The following is a 27,396-nucleotide window of genomic DNA, read 5'->3' on the forward strand; positions in this document are numbered from 1 at the left end:
GAACATTAGCATGTCTAGTAAATTGTTCTAATGTGTGGTGAAAGGGGACTAATGGATACAGTAATTGATTGTTTGATGGATAGCTGGGGAGCCCTTTGATTATGAGTTTTTGCTACGGTCCAAGACATTTTCATTCTCCAGTTAACCCAGAGCTGATTGCTCACATGAATTATCTCCTTCTCTGCCTGCAAATATCATTCTCTTAATAAATATTTCATAAGAAACAAACTGATGGTTGGGAGAGAGGAGAAAGCCGATGCTCAGTGCTGTGTCTTTTGAAGACATTATAGAGCCTAGAGAACAGACAGAGATTATCCATGAAATGTGCTCAAGCCAGACAAGAGGTCTTTGCTTCTCCCAGGTTTAGTGCTCAGAACAAAACAAGAGGCAGGAAGAAGCCTCACAGTCAATTTAAATCAGTCAAGGGAGGCCCAGTATGACCCAAGAAGGATGCACCGAAGTGGAGAAGAAGCTATTTTAAAGTTGCCTTCCTCACAAATTCCACCTTCCTCTCTCCCAAGATCCAAGCTGAACTTTCATGTTACAAGCTGAGGCTCTGACCAAGAAAAAGAGTATCAGCAAGAAAACAGACTTAAAATTCCTAGGATCAAGTGGCTGAAGGCTAAATTTTGATCCTAGTGAAGCTTATGGCAAAATTCTCATGGATCTCAATGAGTCTTTTCTGACTTTTTTTTGTTCTCTTGATAACTCCTTGAAAATTGTTTACCACCTTTATTTGCTTTCATCATATCTAATTATTTCTTTTAAACACCTGGACTAAACCTGATTGTTTTGTGTTAGCAGGCTGTTTTTTATCATTGCACACAATTACATTTTTGAGTTATGAAGGTTACTACTCTTCTCTACAAAAATTCTACCCTGTTCTCCTAAAAGACAGTGTAGAAACCAGGCAAGAGAACAATCAATAGAAAAAGAACTGTGTTTTGCCATTTGCACTCCCAGTCCCTGCTCAACCCCATTTCATATCCCTTCATTATAGGTTTTATTTAATCAGGCCCACAATGTCGTGTGCAGCTCCTTAATTAGATGGTAAGAGCCTTGAAGAAGGGACTTCATTTTTATATTTGGTTAACATGTTGTTAACCAATATGGACTCATACTGGTATCTGAAATGAAGGAGAAGAGGAAAAAGTACTCAGTGAGTTTGTACTAAGACTTAAAAAATCATCCACAGTCAAGGACTGTTGGCTTTCTTCATATTTCAAAATAGAAAAGACAGCAATGTACACAGAACATGCTTTTAGCCTCCATTGGCTCAGTCGAGGAGAGGAACTTGATAAACCAAAGCTTCAGTCAGAAGTAGTTTGCTACCACACAGAAAGGAGTCACTACACAAGCTAATCCCAATTTGTTTCAGAGCTGCACACTTAATATGCTGAGAACTGCCACACTTTTTAAATCTGCTTTCATTGAAAAATTGTTGATGAGCAAAATAAATAATGTTCACTATTACTTTCCACCCTGTGAATGTTCCCTGGGTGCTGAGATACTCTTATCTTGTTTTCCTAGCTGTTCCTTGAGCATATTTATATTGTTAGTCTCACAGTAGGTTTCATTATGTCAATAAGCGCAATTTAAACATTAATAGTATGGCTATGGGCAGAAATGTAACTGATCGTATCACATGCTATAAATGGGGGAACACATGGCAAGGAATTGGCTTCAACGCTCTTTGCTATCAATTCTTCGCCAAAATTTCTACGGAGGGGAAAGGCATGAGTAAGAGATGGGGGAGGAGGAGAGACTAACAGAGAAAGAGCTGAAAACAGAGAACTAGCTGAAAACATCCCTCCTGCCTTCTGGAAAGGAAACTTTTTTGCCACAGTAAGTGGCAATAGAGAAAGTGGCAAAAGTGGTAATAGAAAAAAAATGGTGAAAAAAAAAATCATTGGAAAAACACTCTTTAAAGGTAAATCCTAAGTTGTCTGCTGATCTGTGATTAGAACAAGTGAGGAAATTATTGACAGATTTAATGCTGGACATTTATTTTCCATGCCCAGTCGTGGACGCTAAGTCCATAATATCACCATGTATTTTTAACATAATTGTTAGGTTGCACAATGACTTTCTCCATGAAAAGTACTCTATAGACCACTGAAACTGCCTATGGAGGGTGGTGACACTTCCCATCAGTAGAGGTGCATGAATCTAGCTCAATGTTTTTAAGTGTCTGACAGGTTTACAATATTTTTCTGCTGGAGTCCTTGCATTTCCTTCCACCATCCATGCTTTTACCTGTGGTGTTGCTTAGCTCAAATAGTTGTGCTAATACACCAAAGGCACTTAGCCAATTCATGCCTTTCAAAAAAAATTATTCTTGTGTCAAATTTGGAAAATGGAAAGGGATGAGACCAGCCTGATGCTGATTTATCTCTAAGTCCTTGAAATATGTCCTAAGTCAGACTGTCAAGAACGTTGACATGTGGGTTCATTTTTCAGGGAACTACATTTGCCTGAGTTTTGCTGAAGTGTTACACTACTCTGAGCATTAGGCACCGTCCGTCATCCCAGGATTTTTTCAAAGAGGAATCATGATGATTCTGTTGTCCTTGACCAGCATTGCCGCTGATAACCATATCCTGCTAACGAAGATGTGTCTATTGGATTGGAGTGACAATGGTGGTATTCTCCCCCAGTCTCACCCTACCACACAGCAGCAGTGCCCAGTCCAGCACTCCTCAGAAAGTGTCAGCATTCTCAAAAAGAAATTCAAGTCCTTCCACCCCAACTTGCTCTAAATATGCCTCGCAGGTCTCATGAGTAATGTACCTACACAAAGAGATCTCGGAAAATGCATGGATTGTGCAGGAACATAAATTTTGACTGAACAAGTGATGAATAAAATGCAGAGCAACATCCTCAGATTTTGGGCAAAGAATATATAATCATTCAGCGGTGTTTGCGAAACATGTCAGGCTCTGTCAGGAAGAAGGGTTATAAATAAGTGTGAGGTAGATACTTAATAATGCTATTTCATATCTATGCAATAATGAACTTTAATTATTTCTTTGGGTTTCTTTCTTCTTTTACTGTAGCAGATGAGTCAAGCCCAGATGTGTAATGAAACTGATACTGGCATCACAGCATTTTCTTTAGAGGTGGCTGAAAGAGCTCTACAGATCAGCTGCCAAATCATTTCTTCTCCTGTGGGGTTTCCTTCATGCATCTCACCCAGAATTTAATTCCTCCACATATGGCATGAGTGAATCACGGCACAAGGAATTTTCCTGATGTAAAAGGTTTTGCAGACAAGCGGTCCTCTCGCATCGCTTGTTCTGCAATGAAGCCAAAGTCCTCTTTGTCATATTCGGAGGAGCGACCTGCCAAGAGGAGCCACTTGGCATGGTATGTAAAGAACTCCATGTATATCTTTGCATTCAGAACATATGGAAGCTAATTTACAGCTTATCAGTAACCTTCTCACCAGATATTTGTGCCAGAGAACAAGGAGATTGACTTGTTCCCTGCTGAGATGCTGGGAATTAATGGAGGATATCAAAAGGAAAATTCAGAGCTGCTAAACGTAATGATGTTGGATAAATATGGAATACCTCACTCATTCATTGATTCTTCAGTAGAAATTCAGTGGAATGAAGAGAGCAATGCAGCATATCCCTCCTTTTGCAGAATCCCTTCCTGGCAATGCCTACTATGATTACATGACCTTTACGAAGAAGTCAGATGAGATGGACCTCACTGAAAGAGTTTAATTCCACCTTCCATCTTTCCTACTCTGTAAGCAGGGTCCATGGCAGCACAACCCTACTGAGAGGAAAGGGGATGTTCCTCAAATCCCCACACCATGAAAACACCATGGCCCAGTTCTTCTAGTTTGACAGAGAGAAGCATTCAAAGTCAGTGAGGGGTATCCAGAAGTACTTGACTTACCTCTGCATGTCCACTTCCAATCCCACACCTAGTACTCCAGTGCTAAAGAGTGGTTAAACAAACCCATGAAACACATACTCTGCGGACTCCTTACACGTCAAAAGTACGCACCTCCAGACCCACCAAGTTCCATTTCCCATGGAAATGAGTCCCCCAAATAAAAAAAAAAAAACAACCACAACAAAACAAAACAGATAACTCATGGCATAGGATACTCTGGGAACGAATACATTGAGTTCACTGCAATGACAAAGTCACATCCCCCAGGCTCAATATAATCTGCTCTATGACCTACACTCTCCATCTTACCTCTGCCTTTTCTGTAAAACGGGGATGGGTTCTTTCCCCAGTAGAGCTGAAATATCTTAACTTGCAGAGTGGTTGAGACCTGCAGGAATATTTACTAAAAAATCAGCATTGGAGAATTTCCCAGCTCATCTCCCCCTGTTTCACATCAATTAAATATTATCATTTGTTCATAATGAAAGAAGCCTAATAAAACATTTCAAAAAAAAAAAAAGGTAACAACAACAACAACCAAAACAAAGAAAAACACAAACTCCTTTCCTGTGCTTCTTTGAACTTGCTCTTTTCTTTGGATGACTACCTTATATTTTATAATGATTTCCAGACTTTTACAGCTGTGGGCAGGGGAAGAAGCACCATTGGTGAGCTGTGAGATTTAAGATTGCAGAAGGAGATAGTCAAGATGGCTAAAGAGTGATTAAAGGGATTTTGTGTGAATTTAGGTTTCTGGGGGGGGGGGTAATGCCTGCAGTTTTGGAAGCAATACTAGGAGGAGAAAAAGGTTTTATAGTGATGGATATCATCAAGAACAACAACAAAAAAGAATAAATAAAGCATTTCAAAAGAAGCAGGATTAGTGTAGCATGTGAACACAAATGAAATCCCACGTGGGGCAGATAAAAATTTGTAAGATTACTATATGAGGAACAAAGCATATAAAAGCAACAGGAAAAAAAAAAGTCTATCCCAAACTCAACATTTTAAAGAAAAAAGAAAGAGTTCTCTCCTTCCTCTTGAACAGTGCAGCATCCTTCCCTTTGCTTGTCCACTAAACCCCTTCTCCAGCCTTTTCTTTCTCCCAGCCCGTGCTTGTTTGACAGCTCCAACCAGGCAGGCATCCAGAACATAGACACCACCGTGAAAACCCCTTGATATCCCCATCACCGCGTACTCACACAGCTGAGCTGAGGTTTATTGTTAATTTAAATCATTTGGAGCCTGTTAAATTCACAGATTAGCACAACTCCGTGCTGCACCTACTGACACGTCACCGTGCCTCCCCCTCTCCCATCACTTCAGCAGACGCTCACGGCCCCTAATGCACCCCACCTCCATGCAGATTTGATCCCATCTCAATGCTAAGCAACGACAAACGTCGATGGGTTTGTCAAGCCTTCTCCGCTGCCGCTCTCATCCGAGCACGCTAAAACAAGGCTCCCGGATCTGATTCAGGGAATCCTGTGCCAGCAGATGGCACTCCGGAATGTGCAGCATCTGCAGCTTCCCTCGCCCCATCCCCAGCAACTCCTGGAAAAGGCTTTTTTTTTCTGTGCCCAGTTCACCACTGATGCTTTTAATCGTCCTTGAATATCGGGGTCGTCGAGGCAGCTCACACCCTGTAGACATCAAACTTCCTAGTCCTGGGCTTCCAGAAGAGGTCAGTATGTCATGCTGCACACAAAGCCAAATTCCCACACTCTTTCCTCAAATCACCTCACGAATTACAAACTGCTGGGCACAGAAAGGGAGAAAACACCAAAACACCTTAACACCTTCCTCACCCACCAGAAATCAGTTGTGCTTGCAAGCAGGTGCTTTGATTACTTTTTTTTTTTCTCAATTTTTTTGTTGGTTTTGTTTTTTGTTTGTTTGTTGGTGTTTTATTTTTCATTTTATTTTTTCTTGAGCAATCGTTTGTGTTTCCCGTCATGCCACTATTAACCTCTTCAGGAAAAAGTATTTCCATACAGAAAACATGTAAAGGGGATGTGGAAGTGTACAAGGTCACAGGCATCCAGGAGCTTAAGAGTCTGAGTGAAGGTGGAAGACAATACTGGAGCTCTTCATTTTAAACAAATGAAATGCCGGATGCAAACCGTAACTGGTAACGTGTTGCATAGATTGGAAGCAAGATCTTCAGCTTTTCCCCATGGAAAGCCAAGTTCATGGAAATAAGCCTTTTTGTCCTATTTCAGAACAGTTTCTCCATGCAAAGGAATAAACCCTATACATACAAGAGGGAGTTGAGGAACACATTGCACCTCTTATCCTTGGCATGAGCTCTGCTTTGGGAAATTGCACAAGCTGGAGCAGGAGGATGGCTCTGCTTTGCTCAGTGTCTGCACTGACCACGATCCAACTGCCTGTTACCACAGAATTATAGAATATCCCAAGCTGGAAGGGAGTCAAAAGAATCATGGGGCCCAACTCAACCTTTTCAAGGCTCCAACCCATCACGTGAAAATAAATAAACAAATAAATTAATAATAATAATAAACAGCATAAATACCTGCTTAATGCTCATCCCAGCACGCTGCATGGTAACACAGCTTTAATTAAGGTGGAATTAATGAACGGGATGCTGCAAAGTTTTGCTGTGCTTTATTTACCACAGGGGGCACAGGAAGAGGCACTCTTGGCAGCTCGCTGTTGCAACAAGGAATTGCCTCTTTGAACATCCCCAGGAGGAGAACGCCCTGCGCTGGCTCGGCTGCATCGCTCCCCCCCCCGGGATTCATCCACAAGCAGGAGGAATCGCAGGGGCGATGCTGAGGAGGTACCAGCCACACGACACCGATTTGCTCCTGACGGCACCAGTACTGAGCAACACTCAGGGCCTAGTCTTTTCATTCCCATCTATGCATGCGTGAGCGTGTCCTGGGAGTTTTCAGCACGTGCTGGGAACCATCTCAGCTCAGAGCCGGGACAGTCAGACACAGCTGGAGAAGTCTCCGTAACTTAAGGGAATTACCTGCTGCCCAGGAGCCTTCTCAAATTGGAGGGAGAGTTATAAGGGAGAACCACCGCCTGTGCTCATCTGCACGCACATTTATTTTATTTATCACCCGGGCTATTGCTATCAGCTTAAAAATAACCGTTTGAAACACCATCTGCAGCACATCCCTTATCTCAAAGATCCCGGTGTACTTTATAAAGCAACTATATATAAATCCCCTCTCTGATATGTGCCTAGCTTTATGATCGAATTCCAAAGGTGTTTGAGCATCCTGGGGGAACGAGAAGCGAAGATGAAACTCCACAATAAATCCAAACATCAGTGAGAGCTTAATTTGGCAAAATAATGCAAACCTGGGTTATAGTTTTCAACCGAGCACTGGAGCTAAGTAGCAGAACAAAGAATCCTAAGTAGAAGACTCGTTTTGTGTTTGAATTAAATCAAGAATATTGGTGATATTCCTAAAAATCTAGTCTAGTCCTAAAAATCTGAGATAGCAAGGCTGTCTTACCATGCCAGGTGGATTTGGGGGCTGGTAGGTGCCCCAGCTGGGGCCTCACACAGCATTTCACAGATGATATATGTTATAATGGTGGTAACAGCAGTACCCTCTACATAGGAGCCAAGGGGGTTAAATAACTCTGAATCATATTGTGGAAACAGCATTGGTTATTTAGACCCTGAAAATAAATCAAATGGAGCCTAGAAAGGTCACCAAGTTTTACTTTTCACCCTGGTGAGCCAAGGGTTAACCTATTTTCAAATATATTTTGTCATGGGAAAATACCACTGCCTTTCACATTTAATCATGTGATAAATGCAGCCATCAGAGTGGGTTTAGAAGAATACGATTTCCTTGATTTCCTTCCTTTCAATAATCCATCTCCACAGGGGGTTTTAAATGTATTAAATAACACTGCATTCACTTTGGAGCAAGGTGACACACTCAGTAAGGTTTCACATTTGTTTCTCCAGTTACTGTGTGATCTTTGCCGGGGCAAAAGCCAATTTGGACTGCTGCAATGCAACTTCTGCAAGGTGGGGTTGAAGTGGAGGGCATGCACGAAGTCGTACAAGCATCCACATCACACCAGCAAGGAACTACTTCCACTTGCTTACTGCATCATCAGGCTTCTGCAAAGGAGAACTAATTTTTTTTTTGAAAAGGGAATATATAAGGGGAAAAAAGCCACCGAACCAGAGTGAACAAAATTCAAGCTGGCAGACTGATACGTGGATGAATTTTTTAATATTACACTATTAGCATTGTGGGCCAGGTGTCCTACAGACCCAGCCTATGTGCATCAGCTCTGAGCTTGTGGCCTGTATTTGCTTTCCTCTTACAGGGCTGTCAGATGGATCTGGCAGGGCTGTCAAAGCCGATCCTCGCTTGCCACAGGTGAGGATGGCTTTTCCCGTCTTTCTGGGCACAGCAGCCCCGTCCACAAACGAGCTGACTTTGCATAAAAGGAGAGATCGGTATTTGCAATATCCTTTAAATTTAGCATCTGGGAGGAGAGAGGAGCACTGCAACTTCCCAGGCAGCTGGCACAAGCAATGGGAAGGAAAAGTATTTAAGCATTTGCAGTGCTGTGTCTATGAGGAGGAATTATAATAACATGGGTATCAGTTGAGATGCGGAGGAGAAAAGAAATAAAAGAAACCCTCTGCCTTCATCCTCTGCCAACATAAAAACCTCTGTTCTTTCTCACTTAAATTAAAATAAAATTAAAAAAAAAAAAAAAAGGAAAAAGGAGAACAACAACAACAACAAAAAAATGGAAAACCCAGTTAATGAGTACAAAACTTTTTGGTCAGGTGCACATATAGGCAGCTGCAGTTTTTAGCTAAATCAGCAGAAGCTGGCAAGCAACGCAGGCTTATGCCACGAAAGGAGCTTGACAGCTGATTGCTAGGGAAGATCCACAGTGCTGAGGTTGTTGGGGAGATTTCGGAAATGGCAGCTTGGGATGGATTTGGTCTTTTCTTATTTTTCTCCACCCACAAAATAAAGGGCTATGGGTTATTGGAAGACTAGGTTTTCCTTTGTTTGTTTGGAAATGTCCTCCTTTTAATGGGATTTGGAGCTTTTCTTGTTCATTTTTACATGCAGCACTGAAGCCCGCTGCCCCACCAAACACGTGCACATCTGCAGGCAGCACGAGGAACACGGGCACTTTTCCAAGGGCTTCATCGTAAGCATGGAGGGAGGATTCCTCATTTTAACTCCCACAGTTGCAAGATGCTGCGTCCCTGATGTGTCAGAGAGGGAGTTTAGCAGTTAGTCAGTCAAGTTCTGTCTCGATGAAGCCCACTGGCATCTCCATTGGGAACATAGGGGCCATGTGAAAAAAAAAATAAAAAAAAAAATAATTTGAATACCTTTCAGCCCACTTATTAAATTCCTCTATCAGAGAAAGATATATATATGATATATTGTTTAGGAAAAATGCTTTAATGATTGCCTTAAAAAAATGCCCACGCATAAATAAAGTCAAGAAAAAATAGCCAAGTGATTTAACTGCTCCTTATTGACAGCCCTAAGAACAGGAGTGGGTTGATTAGAATATGGCTCTTCATGGATGTACACTCATCTAAAACAAAGTTGATGTTATTGAAATAACACCTTTTACAGAAGTAGCTGCATTCAAAATGACCTTGAAAAGGCATAGCAATTACCACCACACATGGAAGATACATAATCGCCAAAGCTAAGGCTTGATTACCTAAGATATACGAGCCAGACTGGAACATTAGGATCTGGGACGAGTGCTAAGATAAGATGTTGGAGTCAATAAAAAAAAATGAGTAAATAAAAAGCTCCATTTGTCGGGGCAAAAGCCTTATTTTGATTGTGTAAAATTCCAATTTGCATTTCAGAAAAATACACGCCGCAACCTCTCCAGAAGTGGAAGCCAGTTTCAGACCGGGCTTTGGACTTCCAGCACAAAGAGCACCTATCGCATTAAAAAGTCATTGTTAATTATCATTCAAAATAGCCTGCTGGCATTTGCTTAGCCTGTGAGATCCTCAGGGTGGCACAATCCAATAGCTGAGCTTAGCATCTACCATGATAAGGGCCCTGCAAAAATAGAAGCCCAAGTCACTGCAGTCATTACACACACACACATACATATATGCAGTTTATGCAGATATTATTGCCAAGAAATTATTCTCCCATTAAGGCAAGGATTGGATCTTGCTGCCCCAAAATGAGAATTTCTCTCTAACCACATGAAAAGAACAACTTCATAAACACAGGAAGAAAGAGAGAAAGGATGCTTCCTGTGATAAGGAAGTCCATTTAAAGCATGAATAAATTGATGCAGTTGGGAGAAAGAAGCTTGTAATGCAAATAGAGGTTTATTACCCATTTTTTTCTGCTTCTAAGAAACATAATTTACTAACCTTTGTGAAAAGGGTCAAGTGGGCTTATGGAATAAGAGACAAAGGCATCTCTTTTGGCAACTGCCATATCCCAGAGCAGTAATTATCCTTCCCTCTTCCCATGAGCGACAGGAAATGAAGAGGGGTGCCATTACACTATGAGAATTACTGTAATTTTGATTTCTAAAAATTGCCAGGAAAGTTTCCTCTTAAGAAAAAAAAAAAAAAAAAAAAAAAAGTCTGTTCAGATTTTTGACGTGGTTTCAATTTAAAACTCATTCCTCAGCTTTCCTTCCCCTCTCCCAGTCCTTTGGGGAAATTGGTTAAAAAGTTCAAATGGTGAGAAACTCAACTTTCCCCTTCAAGAACAGAGAAGGTAAATGGCCCCGTGTGGTCACTGAGGATCCAGGAGAGATGGAGATGGTCTAAAAACATGTCACAGATGCAACAACGATGCACAAAGTGTGCTATCCCTGCTAGGTACTGCCAGGGACAGATCCTTAGCAGCCCAAAGTTTTTCAGTGTAGTCTGCTGTTGGGTTAAATATCACTTGAACTTGTTCAACCATGGGCACAATAACATATTCTTCTTTCAACGGGAAGGAGATGATGTGAGATGAAAAATAATTAAAAATAATTAAAAAGAAAGATTCTTTTCACTGCCTGTGCTCAGAGAGATTATTGGCTATCTTGTGGATTTTCTGCAGGCTATCATTTATTACTTTAATATTATGGATGATCTATTCTGTGCTTACACAGAACATTATCATATTTTATTATACCCAGCTGCTGCCCTGTGGGATGGACTCATGCCAAAAGGAAAAGGTCTGTCTAGCTGCCCAACCTCTCCTACCTCTGACCATGCTGTCCTGACCTGCTGGGGGACACATAAAATACCTTTTTACCCCAGTGGGCTCTGTGTCTGGAAGGAGGAATGGATGTTTTGCACCAAGGTCACTCCAAGGGGGAGTAGGTGGCATCCAAGGGACATCTGCCCCATACATAGGGAGGAACTGGAGGCAACCATCCCTAGAGTGGTGTACCACCACATACCTCACCATCTCTGCAACAGCATTTCTCACACAGGAAAAGAGAAACAGAACTGCTGCTTTCCGGGATTCCCCCGTGCACTCTCTTAATGAGACTTCCAAGGTCTCATTTTGGCCACTGGGTGAATATTTAGAATTGGTTTAATGGATTCAAGTGAAAGGGATTTTTGCAATTATTTGCCACAACTCACTTTCAACAGCGATCATTTAGCATTGTAAAAATTTGTCTTTCAATACATAACACAGCTATAGAGCTAAATTGATTTGTCTACACACAACTATGTTCATACAAACATATATTTGATTAAGAATTTATATAACTTCAGGCTTCAAGGAATTTTGGATCAATGCCTTTCTTTTGCTTTTATAAATAAATAAACACAATTAAACATTTCTTACAGCAAACCACAATGGGCAAGAGAATAATTCTGAAGCTTCACTTTCCAATTGTTACTTACTGTACCTATTACTTGGTCTAGGGAATTAATTACTCTCTTATTAAAGTTCGTGCTACCAAACACCTTACCTCTCCCACCCATCAATGGAAGAGAGGAATTACATGGACATCCATATGGAAAAACTAGCATTCTTCAAACCTCTTATAATTTGCTGCAATAAAATAAAACATAAAATAAAAACAAAGCCCTGCAGGCAAGCAGAATTTGAATTAAGACTGGATCAGCACCAGAGTGAAGAAGTTGACCATGCAGTCTCACAAGACCCATAAATCAGGTCCCCTGAACATACGTAGTATTTTGTATTACTGTATAGAGTGGTAACTTTAATGCGATAATATATGCGCATGCTGGTCAGGTTACAGTTGCTGTGGGAACTATAATTTTGTATGTTCTGACCAATCTGCAGCTGACAAATAATAATAAGTAATATAGTCACCACACTGCATTCCCTTCAGCAGGTTTCCTACATCCAATTTCTCTCGTATTTGAAGGAGCAACAAAAGAAGACACGCGTAAAGCTGCACATATATAGGGACAAGATGAAATGGATGTGAATTAACCATCACCCTTTTCAAGCAGTTTGCATGAAACCTTACGTGTCCCCAGCCTGAGCAAGTGTCACTGCATGAAAATGGATGTGCTTTGAGGCATGATACACATGGAAGCAACACCTTGTAAGCATCTATGCCAGGCACAGGCAAACAAGTGCGTGAGCCTACTTCTGAGTCAGAAGCATCTCACCAAGGAGATATTACAACACACTTTTGCTGAACCATTTTAACATGTTTTCTGCTGATGCTGCCTGACTGACACCAAGTTGTTACTTATACAGACTCCAAATGGGTACGATTTCTACCCATTTTAATGTAGCAGGGTTTGTCCTGCTCTTCCTCCAGCCTCCCTTTGCTTCCAACCCCACCATCACCTGCCTCAAGGATTTTCACCCAACCTTTTGTTTTCTTCCTCTTTTAAAATTCTGCTCACTCCCAGACAAGGCTTTTTTTGAAGTCCTCAAACACTTTCAATTTACAAAAAAAAAGTTGATTGCATCTAGGTTTACGCCAGGTGAAGGGATGGACAACAGCTATGCGGTAATTAGTCCTCTTCATCCTGTTAGCGCTGGTGAATGGTTGGCAGAGTCCCACGCCGTGTGGCATAGGCATGGCCATGCAACCATGTGGTGGTCCTGGTGAGACCAGAGCTGTTCCCACCTCTGCAATCCACTCCACTGACAGGCTGTACTCTAACAAAGTTGGTTAAAAGAACAAGTAGCAATTTGATATACATGGCATGAAAAAAAAAATCACAGCTATGTTGCGTAAAATAAACCCCTTTTCCCCCAAGCTCAACCATCAAAACCAATGACTGTTTGACGTTCATGGGATTTGACCACAATTCAAGAATATGCCATTTGTGACCACAGAAAGTTCTCGTGTCCAATACCGATCACCATTTGGCGGACAAAAAACCGTATAACATTTCTATAAATGCATAGCTGAAAAATCAACATTTGTGCACAATCAATCCAGCGGTGCCATTGGGAATGCTCGGCAAGGGTAAAGGAATACATGAGCACTTTGGCACTCGAAGGCCTTAGGTTCATTGGCACTGACACCTAAGCCCAAGCAAATAAGAACAAGGTCTGATGCTGAATCATAACTGCTTAAAATCTATCTAATATTAAAGCTCTGGTCCATTGACTTAACCTAATGGTAGGGTCTTCAATGACATCACCACCCTCCCTTACCAAGAAGCATTAGTGTTACAACTATTTCTTACATACACTTTAAAGAGGATGTGGAAAACCATGTAGTACAACAAGGTAGGGAATAAAGAGTCATTAAAAAAGCAGAAAATCTGCTAACCACCCCTTAAAAAAAAAAAAAATGCAAATTTGTGGAAATGTCTTAAACACACTCACACTTAAATTTATATACATGCACTTCTATAGGTATGTGTGTATATATATGCATATATACACATACACACTTTTACACCCTTGTTACATACTTGCACAGACACATATTTCATCATATATAAATACACACACATGAATGCATGTGTGAATCTAAATATATGCATAGAATTATAAATACTCTGACAAAAACTAGTATTTGTTTATTGACAAACTTCCTAATATAGGTAGAAAGTGGGGAAAAAAAAGTTGTATTCACATACATTTATAACTGTTAGCCGTAATTTAATGTAGATGAAGAACACAAAATACATAATTTCTCTTAAAACTGAGGACAGAGCTTTGATAAAAGCCCATCTCACCTCCTTTGACAAAATTGCACTTGGAGTGTGATTTCACTTAGCCTAGGAGCCCAACTCCCAGGGAATTCGGTACAGGACTGTTCTTTGTTGAATTTCGGAGTAGACAAAACCCCCAGAAAGACCAGAAAAACAGTTCCATGAGACACACACGAACTTACCTGTTTGCTACTTCTCTGCCCAGTAGGAAGCAAAGCTTTGGATTTCTCTGCTATTTTCTGTAAAAAAGGAAAAATAAAATTCAATTGCATTAAAAAAAATTTTAAAGGAAAATGGTTGAGAAAACAGAATCCAAATATTTAGGGAAGAAATCATATGAAGCTATTTCTTCTGCTTTTTAAAGAACAAGACAAAGACAAAACTCTTGCTATTTAGAAAAAGAAAGGGAGTGTAACTGCATGAAAAAAGTTTGGTCTTGCAGGAATTAAAAGTCTTCAAAGCTTCCAGAATGACAAGGTTATCAAAACCGAAACGTATATTTAAGAAATGACAGCTAGGACGTGGATAAGTAGCAATTTACCACTCAGATTGGTTTCCTGACGCAACCGGGCATTCACAAAATGCGGTGGCTAATTTTGGCACTTCTGAATTGATGACAGTTTTTTTTTGAAAAGCCACACGTACAGTTCAGATGGATTGTACTCATGAACAGTAAAAAAAGTATGAAAAAGGTGTGTGCATACAGGGGCGGGGTCCTTTACCTGGATCCTTCCAAATTCTCATTTAATGGGATAAAGTCATTTAATTTAAAGTCCCCATACTTGAATTTCTGAATAGGGCAGAAAAAGAGTTAATGGTCCTAGAGATAATGCAATGATATTATATAATACACATGCTGTTGAAGTGCAATTTTATATGTTTTTAAACTATTATTTTTTTTTAATCATAGCCAGCAAATATTGGGGAATCAATCAGAGTGGTTCTAATAGAGATAAATTATTAAGCTTATGTTATCAACCAAATTTCTTTACACCAGTATAATGCCAGTATATTCTACCTGGATGTTGCAGGCATGGGTCAAACTCACTGTAGTAGTATAAGAAAGCAGTGAGAGTTTGTGCAGGTTGTATTTGCACAGAACTTGATTTAATGTTCAGATTTGTTATGTGCAGGTAGCAGTGTGGGAGAGAGAAGTGGTTTGAGGGTGGTAAATTTAGGCTGTTACTACAGTGTTTAAAAGCAAAGCAAATGTGCACATCAGTGGAGTCTCCCAGGGTAAAGCGGGAGAGCAAGATGCAAACGGAAGAGCTGGAGTTCAGGTTTTGTTTGTTTAATTAAACAGCTTGATCTCCGTGACAGGTCCAACCCACAAGATGCATTTGGAAACCTTCTGGCAATGACACATAGCACAACACAGCCACACAGTGGGTTAACATTTCGCATAAATATCAGCGTTGCCCATACATTATCTGCAACCAGAGAAGGGGAAAGGGACGCTGCGCAACTACTTCTTGCTCTCCTATTGAGTGGAGAAATGCCAAAAAAATGTCATGGCTAAGCCAGGGGTACCACTGATCGTCCACTAGATACACAGCCTACAAAGGGACAGGGTTTTTTTTTTGTTTTTCTTTGCTATTGCTGCAGAACTGTTCAGCAGTCACATGCATGTGCATATTTCAATATAACGATACACTACTGGGCTGATAAAATAAAAGAGGGAGGGAATTACACGTGAGCAGCTATGGAGATGAGCACTATGCAGATGTTGCACACCCCTGGGAGCCACGCTTGCTCCCACTTAGCACGATCCCAAATTCACACGCTGAAGGGGGGGAAAGAGAGCCCCTCACCTTCTGCACAGCTCCATATCTCTGGATGGCATCAGACAGCTGGTTCTTCAGCCTGTCCAGCTGAAGTCGCTCCTGCTGTATTGGGAGAAGAAAGGACTGGTTAGCAGGTCTGCAGGGATAAATCAAGTCGTTGACTTAACTCAAGCCACCGGAGTTGACTCTAACTATTGGGAATAGTCCTGGTGGGAGACACCAAATAAACAAGGTGGACAAAACTGAAAGGTGGAATTTAAAAAATAATAATAATTCAGTTTTACTGGGGATGCCAGGATGGTACAGTGCTTTGTTCTTTCCATCAGTTCCAAAAATGCCACCTTGGATATCCAGTGTAACACTTGTGTTAGCACTACAGCATAGTCTGTGATCTGAGCTGGATACCTTCTGTGCCAGCAAAATACTGGGGGGTATTTTTTCTCTCCTGCCTGCTTACGTGGAAGGAGTCTCAATTCCATAACTGTTCTTGAAGACTCATGAAGCACAAGCAAATAAAGACCTTAATGCCATAATGAGAAGAAAATGGCTGTAGCATTGTATGCTGCTTCTACTTACTAAAACCCAGCCTCAGACTAAGCAAACAAAACCCAATATATGCTAAAGCTACTACTCCAAAATGTTCACTTTACAGTACTTCCAGCCCTTTCAGACAACTGCTTAAGAATGCAAAAGCGTATTTCATGAAGGATACGATAAACATCTTTAATTTTTAATGGTAGTATTTTTGTAGAGAAGGATATCTTAGTTGTACAGTTCATCATCCAAAGATTTAAAACCTTTTTTAGAACAGGGCAAATATCATTACTCCCATTCTACCAATAAAGGTCTATAAACTTTGTTACATACACAAAATAAGACAAGATTGCCACCCTGGAGAGCTGATCTAATGGTCTAGCACTCATCCTACAGAAACCTGGAATCCAGATCCTCTCTATTTAAGCCCTTTGAGATTAGTTTAAAACGAAGCCCTAAAATAACCATGTGCTATTTCACATCAGTCTCCTGCCTTATATCACACTGATCCACTTATATCAGTATCTTTGCTCCTGAAATACTACCAGGTTGCCCAGTTGGGCAATCCTGACGCCACCAGCACCTGCAGCTTCAAGGGAAGTCGGAGAAACTCCCACCATGTACCTTGCTGGCTCTGCACTATGGCTGGAAAATAAGCAAATAAACGTTTTTTTTTTTTTTTTTCTGGCTTTCCATGTGTGTGCATTCAAAGCAATACATAGAATAACGGATTGGAAAGGACTGACTATAAAGCTCCAAATTAATGGAAGGCTTTTCACGCTGAGAGAAATTTTATGGGAAGAAAGTTTGAAATGCTACCCAGATCCCCAAGAGGGACTTGCTGACCCAGCAGTCGATACCCACCAGAATCATTAATTCTATATAAGGGAGAAGGACTACAGACTTTATATAAAAATTTGTAGGTTTAATTATTTAAACTGCACACGGTTAGAAAATAAGAGTTTAAGGAAAAAAATCTGTTAAATGAATTGACCAGGGAGCAGAAAAAGTTATTATGTGATGCCAGTAGAGAGTGGTGAGTTTATTCCTCTTATTACCATAATTGTTTATGTGTCAGTTTCCTTCAGCTCCTAAATATTCCCCCTTTAACTTAGCAATTTTGCTCCACATGACAGTAAAAGCTGTTCTGCTGACAGTTTTCAGTGGACACAACATTGGCTTCAAAGGTTAATAATGACGTTTTCGTGTGACACTATAATTGGTTTTAACGTGCCCTTGGCTCATTCCCTTTTGGTCCCAATTTATGTCACAAAATGGAAGACAGAGATCAGCACGGAACAGCCCAGATCTCCATACCTCCAAAAAGACAATTTTTGTTTCATCAAGAAAATGTAATTATTCTCAGAGTGTGTAAGAGAAAGGAAAAAAAATAGGCCTTGCAGTCCAGCATGAACCAAAGCAATGTGTTAACCTCCAAATATTAAGGTTGATACTTATAAATGGAGAACAATCATTTCGTGCTTCACTCCCTGTCCTCTGGAGGATGCCACTATCCATTCGTTTTTTAGGTGGGATGAATTGCACATCGTCTTCTACCAGTTATAAAGGTAGCCTGGGGTGATTTGACTCTTAAATCCTTTTCTCAGACTCCTGCTTGCAAGTCTCAGGGGCGACCTTATTGCTCTCTATAGGTCTCTATAGGTGGGGGTTGGTCTATTCTCCCACGTGCCTGGTGACAGGACGAGGGGGAATGGGCTAAAGTTGCGCCAGGGGAGGTTTAGGTTGGATATTAGGAAGAACTTCTTTACTGAAAGGGTTGTTAGGCATTGGAATGAGCTGCCCAGGGAGGTGGTTGAGTCACCATCCCTGGAGGTCTTTAAAAGACGTTTAGATGTAGCCCTTAGTGATATGGTTTAGTGGAGGACTTGTTAGTGTTAGGTCAGAGGTTGGACTGGGTGATCTTGGAGGTCTCTTCCAACCTAGACGATTCTGTGATTCTGTGATTCTGTGACTTCAATCTGGTCTGTAAAAACACCTGGACAAAGCTCTGTTCTATTTTAAGAGCAGAGTTTCCTCCAGGTGTGAGGATGGTGAGAACAGTGTTGTAGTACAGGATTTTGGAGAATGGCAGAAGTGAGTGAGGGTTGACCCCAATTCGGGTAAATTTCTGACCCAGAAAATACACAGATGCTAGAAGCTAGAACATGATAGAAAACTGATGTCCATAGTCAAGGAGAAAAGAATTGTCCTTTTTTCAGCTGCTGAATCACCTGCTATGTGGGTGAAACTTCTCAACTCTCACACCAGCTGGAGTTTGCTCCCCAGGGATGCCATACGGTGAGCTGCTGCTCTTCCCCAACATGCATACCACAGCCCAAAGCCAGCAGGAACATTTTGGGGTCTAAAGGCCTTTACGGAAAGGTCAGACATCATCTGTCTGTCCAGCCCTTGCACTGGGGACCAGGGAATGGGAGACACTCATACTCCTTTGACAATGATGCCCATATGAGTTGAACCTCCTGATGGCAGAAGACCAGTCTGTCCACACAACAGATGGAACTGATGTAGGGTAAATTGTAATTCAAAATTCAGCTCTGATCTGGCCGTATAGCCAGTTATTATCTGTCCAAACCGCTGCCTGCCTGCTAGGATACAGCACTGAATGAATGTCATAGACAAATGCACTGCTCTGCTCTTTCTGGACACTTGAACACATTTCTAAACCCATCGGCACCCAGTGCACCCACTGCACTACTGAGTATACCCAATTACACATCCATGTAGACCTGGACAACTTCTGGAGTACTTTCACCCAAGCTGTGGGAGCCCCTGAGAAAGGTATGAGCTAGCTTTTGTTACTGATCATTGCTTTCCAGTTCCAAATGACCCAGGTTTGGGGAAAACTGCTTTCTGCAGCTGTTTTTCCACTGGCGATTTAGAAACATAAGCTATGCTTACTGTGTAACAGGAAAGGAACTTACAATAAGACATGGAGTTAACAGCTTTAAAGCACCCGCTACCCACTTCTTTTTTCATTATTCCTCCCTCCACAAGGCCCAGCACCCTCTCCCAACAGCATCTTGAATGACACATACCCTGGATGAGCCTCTGACAACCTCAGACAGCTGCTTGATGGCTTTGGTGCTAGTCGTGATGGTTTTATTAGTCTCTTGCTGGGTTGCGTGCCTGCAGAGGAGGAGAGACGATGGGAATTGCAATTGAAATTAATTGCATAATGAGACACTTACAGAACTTCATCAAGCTGCAGAGTGGTCGAGACAACACACCACGCATCACACGGAGCCACGGCGAGACTGTGCAAGTCCAGGGCCTCGAGCAGCAATGAGGAGGCCGTGGGAAATCCTAGAAAGGAAATACCCCAAGCGTCCCTATTGCGATCAGCACACAGACAATAGGCCTGCAAAGTCAGTGGGGGAAGATAAGGTGAAAATGGAGGGTGGGCAGGTAGCCAGGTCATCACAGGCAGTCGGTATTGCGACTGAAATTGTCAAAAGTAGGGTTGTATAGGAGACAGAGATGTGTTTGGGGAGCTGTCTGATGGCTTGTCCAGAAAAAGCTGGGTTGCTTAGGAGGCAGATGTTGAGGAGGACGAATTTCCTCACCATCCTCACCTCCCTGCTAACGACATGCTATCTCCAAAGAAGATATTGCCAGCACTGAAAGAGGCAGGCAGGGAGCCAAACCAGCCCCCCCTCCAGCCATAGCTCTCCCCCTCCATTGCACCCCAACTCCCAGAACCATTATTTCTTTAAGGACTGGTTGCTGGTGTCTCTGGTCAGGACCACACAAAGTTGGGGGAAGAGACCTAAACGCTGCCCAAAGGCATTTATTACCTCAGTCCCCTGGTTCCCAAGCATCATAAGGTCATCAGGGTATTTTCAGCCTCTACACTTCTCCAGAGAGAACTTCAGATCTTTTTATTGAGAAAGGGGTGGCTTTCAATTATATTTCAATCAAAAAACTCAGGAAAGGCTCAAAAAAACACCGAGAGAAAACAATCTGTTTTTCTCCCTTAGAGGACACATTTAAGTCACAGTTGTACTGAAAAACTCATTTGTCAGCTTCTCTTTTTTCAGAGTGGGCGGGATGTAGAGTGAATGGAGTTCCTTGATTAAAAAACTGATAAGACAACTCATTAGGGCCCCTCTGTCCTGAAGACCCAGGGCCAGTCCCAGCCCTTCAGCTCCTTCTTTACTGCTGTGTCAGCACTGATGGAGGCCAGCTCTTTCAAGGTTTGCTTTCTGCAGAAAATGCGTCTTGTAAGATGCATCTTACAGCAACTGAACACAGACTTTTCCAAACACACCTTTAGCTACAAACACATTGAACCCTCTCAGCAAGCACTCCACTGTCAATTCCACCTGGTCAGAGCAGACGGACATAGACACCCAGAACTGCAATATTCATCCCCCTAGGAAAGGTCTTACCCACTAAATCATGTTCCCTGTGCAGACGAAACAGGTGGATCATGTTTTGGGTAAAAAATCCTGTCTAGGACAAAATCCTTGGATAAAATCCTGTCTAGGATAAAAGTACTCTAAGTTTATACACGGTACTTAACAGGTAGACAAATTAAAGCTTAGCATACCATGAAGATGACATCTCTTAGCTGCAGAACAGTAATTCAGATGTAAGAGCAAGTGAAGAGAAGTCACAGATACCATACAGGAAAGAAAAATAATCTAATATGAAGAGAAGATTGGATCAGATAACTAGTTACTCTGAGCTCTCATTAGTTAAATTAAGATAACATTTCTGGATCCATTCATCAAAATGCATTTCATTTATTTATGATCCCAGGACCCACAACACCAGCTGACTAATCGCATCACTTTTAATTTGAGATAGAAGAGGTCATATCCACCACAGGCAGGTATTCCACACTGTTACAAGAGAGGGAGCTGGGAATTGAATCCTGTCACATCATCTGCTTTGAGGACTACACACTTAGCCTCAGCCCCAGTGTTTTAATCAAGTAAATCTTGCCACGAAGGGCATGAATTCCTTGAGGAGCCATCTCAAGACTGAGCCTTCCACAACACTGGAGTTGCCATGCAGACCCAATTAAATTATCTGCCTACAGGACAAGTCAGGGATCTACACGCCAGCAATTTCCCATCCCCAAAGTAAAAAGTTTTGTTAGGCTTATGCATCTGTCCTGCCCAATTTCCAAAGTTAAAGAAAGTCTCCTACATTTGTATTCTAATACAAATTTGATGTCAGATACCTCGTGTAATAAATCCACACCTCACACAAACTTTGCACTGAGCTACCACAAAAAAAACTGGGAGAAGGAGTACAAAAACTAAAAGTTCTGCTTTCCACCTCTTAATTCAAAGTGCATTTAACTAACAAGTTAGTGCTTGATTTTAGCATTACCCACTATATTGCCAGCACAATTAAATTCTTATTCTTTAGCCTCAGAGAAATGCTCAGGAATCAGACAACGATTATATTTAATTTACATTAAATGCTATTAAGATCTTCATTAAAAAATAGGGGCCTTGAAACTTGCCCCCTGCAGCATTTTATTTCAATATGTAATGGTAACAAGATACGTCATTATTATTATTGTTATTATTATTATTATTAGCTTTCTTTATATTCCTCTCCCCATGGAAGTGTGCAAGTTAATTAAAGGGGTGTCTCTGACGAATACAATGTGCTTCTGAAAAAGTCCTCCACACAACAGCAAGTTAAATAGTCTATGGAGATACAGAGTGCCTATAACATAAACGTTGTAAAAGACTTATCTGGCTACCGTGGTACTGTGAAAATTAGCACTCTAAGAGTAAAAACAAAAAGGGCATCTCTTAGGAAGAATAACACCTCTTGCTGTGAGTTTCTGTATGCACAGAGATTGCAAAGACAATGCGCTAAATAATACAAGAGAGAGCACGCTGCTGCCTCAGAGTTTCCTATGGCTGCTGTTTTCTCTGCTAGGGAACTATGGTCCACTGAATCCATAAACCCCAGGGGCATGCAACTGCTTACAGCTTGCTCTCTGAGGGATCGTACCTCTAATTTATTCATCCCGTTTTAAAATGAGCCTAGCGAAGATGCAGATGTGGTGACGGCTGCTTCTGCTCTCTGCAGGGACAGAACGAGGGAGCCTCACTACTGCTTGTGCCGTTCGTAGAGGCTGAATGACCAGGTCAACGCGAAATAATCAGACCCCAAATGCAACCACGAAGACCGACAGAGGAAAGACTTTGCTTTGCCTCACCGTGCCTGCTGCCACTCACAACAATCCCAAAGAGCTTTGTTTTCTGTTTGCAGCAGGTGAAAGGCATTTCCACTTAGAATAGAAGGAATAGCTTATTTTACTTTCATCTATCCCTGATATAAGACCAATAATAAGATTTTCAGGTACAGATCAAGGAAACATTTACAATACTAGTTTAAACCTCATTCGATTTAGTATCTCCTTTGGCACAGTTCAACTACACAGAAATGGAGCAGGCGTTTAAAGAGCTGGGTGGTCAAGTAGGCTTGGGCACAACTAAGCTGGGTAGCAGAGCATTCCTTAAACCCTTCACTTACCTCTTACACAGCAGCTGTAATGCTTACCAATCCCTGCAGTTTTCTTGTACAAAGAAAGTAAAAATTACAGTACACGGAGCAGGGCACTGAGCAGCACAATCTGTGGCTCAAGCAGAAATAGGTTGAGTATCTGCATTTAAATATATTCCATATTTGTCAGAGACATAAATATGTAAGGGTGCATCAAGCACGCACAAGGAAATTATTCGCATTGTAAAACTTTAGCCAGCCTCTTGCCTGTCGTACAGCTGGATTTTGTGAAGGACTGCAGGGGCTGAAAATAGGACTCAGCAGACTCTAAATGCACACATATAGGACTTTATGCATTGGCCACAGGGACAGCCATGGAGTAACAAGGAGTACTTTCAGTCGCTAAAGGCTCTGATTCTCCTTTATCCACCTAACCAAGGTGTTCAGCTTTAGAAAACTCCATCCCCAAAGCCAATGGAGGTCCTTCATCGTCTGTGCAGAGGTGCTGCAGAGAAGCCCACCCTACAGCAGTAACCTCCTACTTTTGGGTGTCTCCCGTGCAGCTGGGCTGGTCCTACAGCAGAGCTACGGATATTTCCAGGCTGATGTGTCCAACAGTTGTGTCAGCAAACACCAATAGGATGGAAAATTGTGCTGCATTCGACTGCTATAGCTCACGGCCACGGACAAGCCCGTGCCTCGTCCCCCAGGGCTGCTGGCTCTGCTGCTGCAAGCAGGAAGGGATGAAAGCAGGGGGCATCTCTCACCTCTGAGTATTTATTGCAGATGTAAACAAAGCAGAAAGATGAGCTGGGAGGAGCAGCTGTTTTACCAAGCCTTAAATTATCTTTACTGTATTGTTAAAGTCACCAAAGGGAGACCGGATAAATCTATTTGTTCTGGCTCCACAGTGACAGCCGAACTCTTTTCTTTTCCCCCTTTTTTCTTTAGGAGCTGATTCTGCACGCTGAGGAACCATTTACAATAGAGCAAAATAAGAGTTCTAATTCTGTTCCGTCAGCAAACCCTTTTGCATGGGTGTAAATCATCCAGCCGGGTAAAACTCAGGAGAAAAATGTAGTGCTACTTCCAAGTTTCAAGCCACACAATGTCCTATAATAAAAGCATCATGGATTTCCAATTTGCTTGTCACTTGAAAGTATTAGGAGACGTGGTGCTATTTTTCTTCATGGAGCACAGGGGATGGTCTGCGGTTGTGTGGGAAGAGCAGGGCAGGTATTTCACCTGGCTCTGGTGCTACGTCACCTCTGGAGACGAACATGGCTGTAGGGTGGCAGCTACAATATGCACAGGTTCTGGATTAAAACATCTGACTTGAAGTCAGGGAGAAGTCCTCATAAATTTCAGCACAGAAATGCAACCAGGGCAATTAACAACGCTGCAAACCCCAGTTAAATTTTTCATGGTCTTTTTAATACCTATCAGGCAGTATTCTTTTTATTTATTTATTTATTTATTTATTTATTTGTATTTTTATTGACTCTTAAAAACAAGTAATTAAAAATGAAGAAGCAACTGTTGCTAAAATGAGGAGAATGCTTGCCCTAGTCGATGCTGCTCCCCTACAGAATTTGACCACTCTTTGCAAGCAGCTTATTCACTGACCTGCTGCCAGGAATGCAGGTTTGCGTTTTTCAACTAAATTATGTCCAGTACAGTATATAAGACCCCCTCTTAACCCCGCATCACCTACAGATTAGATCGGCATCGCCTCAGACTCCATCTGTCGGGTCATTACTGACAGCTCAGGGAGCACTCAAAGCAGGACCCCACGGGAAGCAGCTTAGCGGCGTCGCTGCCAGTAGTCACCTCTCAAGTGACTTCTCCTTCTCTCACCCACACCATTCCCCAGTTCACTTTTAATTTTCCGAGTTTCACTTTATTTCCTAATAAAATAGCCCCTTGGATCCTTTGTAAACGCCTTGCCGGAACGGTGCTATGTTACACCTCCCTCTCATTAGCCAGTAAGCCTCTTAGCTTATCAGAGACAGAAATTAATTTCATTTGCCACAATTTCATTCTGATGAACCCTGGTGCCTACTGATCACAATAGCCATTTTTTCCCTGTAGGTGCTAATAAACAGATGACTTCTTTTTAACCATTCTTGCAATGCATGTTGCACTGAAGCAGTCCCTTGTCCTGCATCGTGTTTCTGCAAAAAGCAGGCAGGTCCCTCCCTGCCCAGCCTTCGGACCTCATCTGCCCTCTGTGAGCTCTTACTAGTCACCGGTGTTCCTGGTATTGACCCAATAATCCTTTTATCACCCTATGATAAATATCATCAGACCATGAGTATTCTGATAGCTTCACCCGTGCTTGCTTTTCACCAGCAGCTCTCAGAGGCACGGAGGTGGCTGTAACAACGCCAGAAAGCAACATGCAATCTCTATGCAGTTGTTACCATGTCTTTCTTCCAGTAATTTACTCGAAGTTTGGATGAAAGCTGTCTTTCCAGGTTTTTCAGGAGCACTACGCCCATCTAAGGCTCAGGCTTGCTTCGTTTTGGACTCTGCAGCAGGAGTTAATGGAGCCCGACAACTTGCAGAGAGACACGGGGAGAACAACGTGCTTTCTGCGTCCCGCACACAGTCCACAAACACAGAAAATATTTTATATACTGTACAAGAGGGTTAGAAACTATACCCCTTCCCTGAAATTTCCAGAAAACTAAACGTTGTCTTATGTTTCTAATCCCCAGTGCTTTTGGGGAACATTAAGGACTTGGACACCAATTTACGCAAACTTCTAGTTTTAAGTTTTTTTGTTTGTTTTACTTGTTTTTATTTGTTTGGTTGTTGTTTTGTTGTGTTTTTTGTTTGTTTTGTTTTGTTTTCAGAGCAGAGGCTGAAAGCACCAGACGCAAAATGCAAGAAGCTATATACTAAAATCCCATGGACTTCATGCAGATAAAGAAGCCAACCGTCGGATCTTCTTCAATACGTTTTCTCATATTACATACTCCTGTAGGCATTAGCTTCTGCATTTGGGAAGAGCACCGGAAAGAGAAGAAGCCTGGCTCCCCCTATTTTGGAATTTCTCGTAAATCCTTCCATGGCACAAGGAGGGATGTGCACATGAGGGCAGGGAACTGCCACCTCTGCTCGCCCCAAAAACCCTCTGACCCTTTCTGGTGCTTCGGTGAAACCCAAACCAGTCCCTTCCTTACACACCAATGCCTTTATCAGTTTCTTTCTGTCAATCCCAACTGATGAAGCAATTTGGATAGGCTCGACGAGTGATTTGGGGTGGACGAGCGTGGAAGAATGTGTCCTACACGCAGACATGTATGTAGGAAAGACAGGGACAAATGGCCTGTAGATAAATTGCCCTGCAGATTAATTTAGCCTATTATCCTTCCCACACTTGCTCTCTTAGCTTTAGCATTTAACGTGGGTTTAATACTCAGTACGGCGCTGTGAAAAGTAAAGATGAAGGGCACTTTACTGATGTGAATGAGTGATCGATTGCCTTCGCTCTCCTTGAGAAACTACGCTGAAACCATCATTAATAAAAGAGCTGGTGCTTTGCACTTTTGAGTATGAAAAGTTTTGTTGAAGAGATGCAGATCTTTTGAGGCTTTATTCTGTTTTTCAAGAGATGTTTTTGCTGTTTCCTGTGTTTTCTTGCCAAATTTTTTTTCGGTGGCAAGAAGATCCAGAGGAAATAGATGAAACAAGGGAATAAATTGTACAGATTTCTGGGACAGAGGCATTTTCACACAAGAAAAGTCATGTTTCATTTAAGAAAAGCCAACTTTGCTTAAAACCAGGCAATTTTAATTGAAAAATGAAACCATTTCACTTAAACGACCGCAAGGTGTTTTGCTATTTTGTGAAGTGAGCAAGAAATCTAAAGCAAACAAACACCTTTCAGCTTGCTGCTATTTTTTGTGTATTTCCAGCTAGAGGTATTAAGGCACTCCTATGTGTATACTTAAATTAAGCAACATGCCTAAACCCAATCCCTCGGTCAGGATTTAAGTGAGAAAGAAAAGGCATTAGCAGTGATTGTACCACTGAATTGCCAATGTGTAGCAAACAGGTTGTCCTATAAACCTGTGAAAAATGTCCATCCTTTAACTAGCAAAAAAATCTAAATAGAAAGACAATGACCAAGTAATTCTTTTGTAGTCTAAAGTGAAAAAAAAAAAAAAGAAAAAGATGGTTTATCATCTCTGAGAAGCTCAGCTTTAAGATTAAACATGCAAAGATCCACGAAACACTGCACCAGTGCACAAAAGCAAATGCTTCGTGTTTAACCATAGCAGGAATTGAGTGCTCCGTATTTCAGAAGGAAGCATATTGGCAAAGGAAACGTATCCAGTGAAGTTATATGGACCACCCTGTCCCAGATAACAAACAAACAGAGGAAAAGTAACCACGAAGCTCACAGCCCAGCTCAGAGGAAGGTGTAATACGTGCCGATCTCCTTGGCAGGCAATGTGAAGACGCTTTCAAAAAAAAACAGCAGTACTGAAAGCAATGGGTTGTCAGGTTTGTTAGAAGTGCACGTTTTAGACACTG

At 41.7% G+C, this 27,396-nt stretch overlaps 1 protein-coding gene across 14 annotated transcripts in view; it reads right to left on the bottom strand.

Annotated features, from left to right (window-relative positions):
- TSNARE1 (t-SNARE domain containing 1) overlaps positions 1–27,396 on the bottom strand; it is a 462,256-nt gene that overhangs the window by 238,593 nt on the left and 196,267 nt on the right. For 11 of the 14 annotated variants that reach the window (XR_013946781.1, XM_080580846.1, XM_080580849.1 and 8 more), the window contains 3 exons: positions 19,413–19,503; positions 15,850–15,924; positions 14,221–14,277 (listed from right to left, as the gene is read on the bottom strand). Coding sequence is in view for 13 of the 14 variants with exons in the window: in XM_080580846.1 (XP_080436972.1) it covers positions 14,221–14,277; positions 15,850–15,924; positions 19,413–19,503 (223 nt within the window). In the remaining variant the exon portion in view is untranslated. The remainder of the gene's footprint in view (positions 1–14,220; positions 14,278–15,849; positions 15,925–19,412; positions 19,504–27,396) is intronic. The other 3 variants (XM_080580842.1, XM_080580843.1, XM_080580844.1) reach the window with 1 other exon arrangement.

This window comes from Anser brachyrhynchus (genome assembly GCF_964034855.1).
Source record: "Anser brachyrhynchus genome assembly, chromosome: 2".
Taxonomy (NCBI): Eukaryota; Metazoa; Chordata; class Aves; order Anseriformes; family Anatidae; genus Anser; species Anser brachyrhynchus.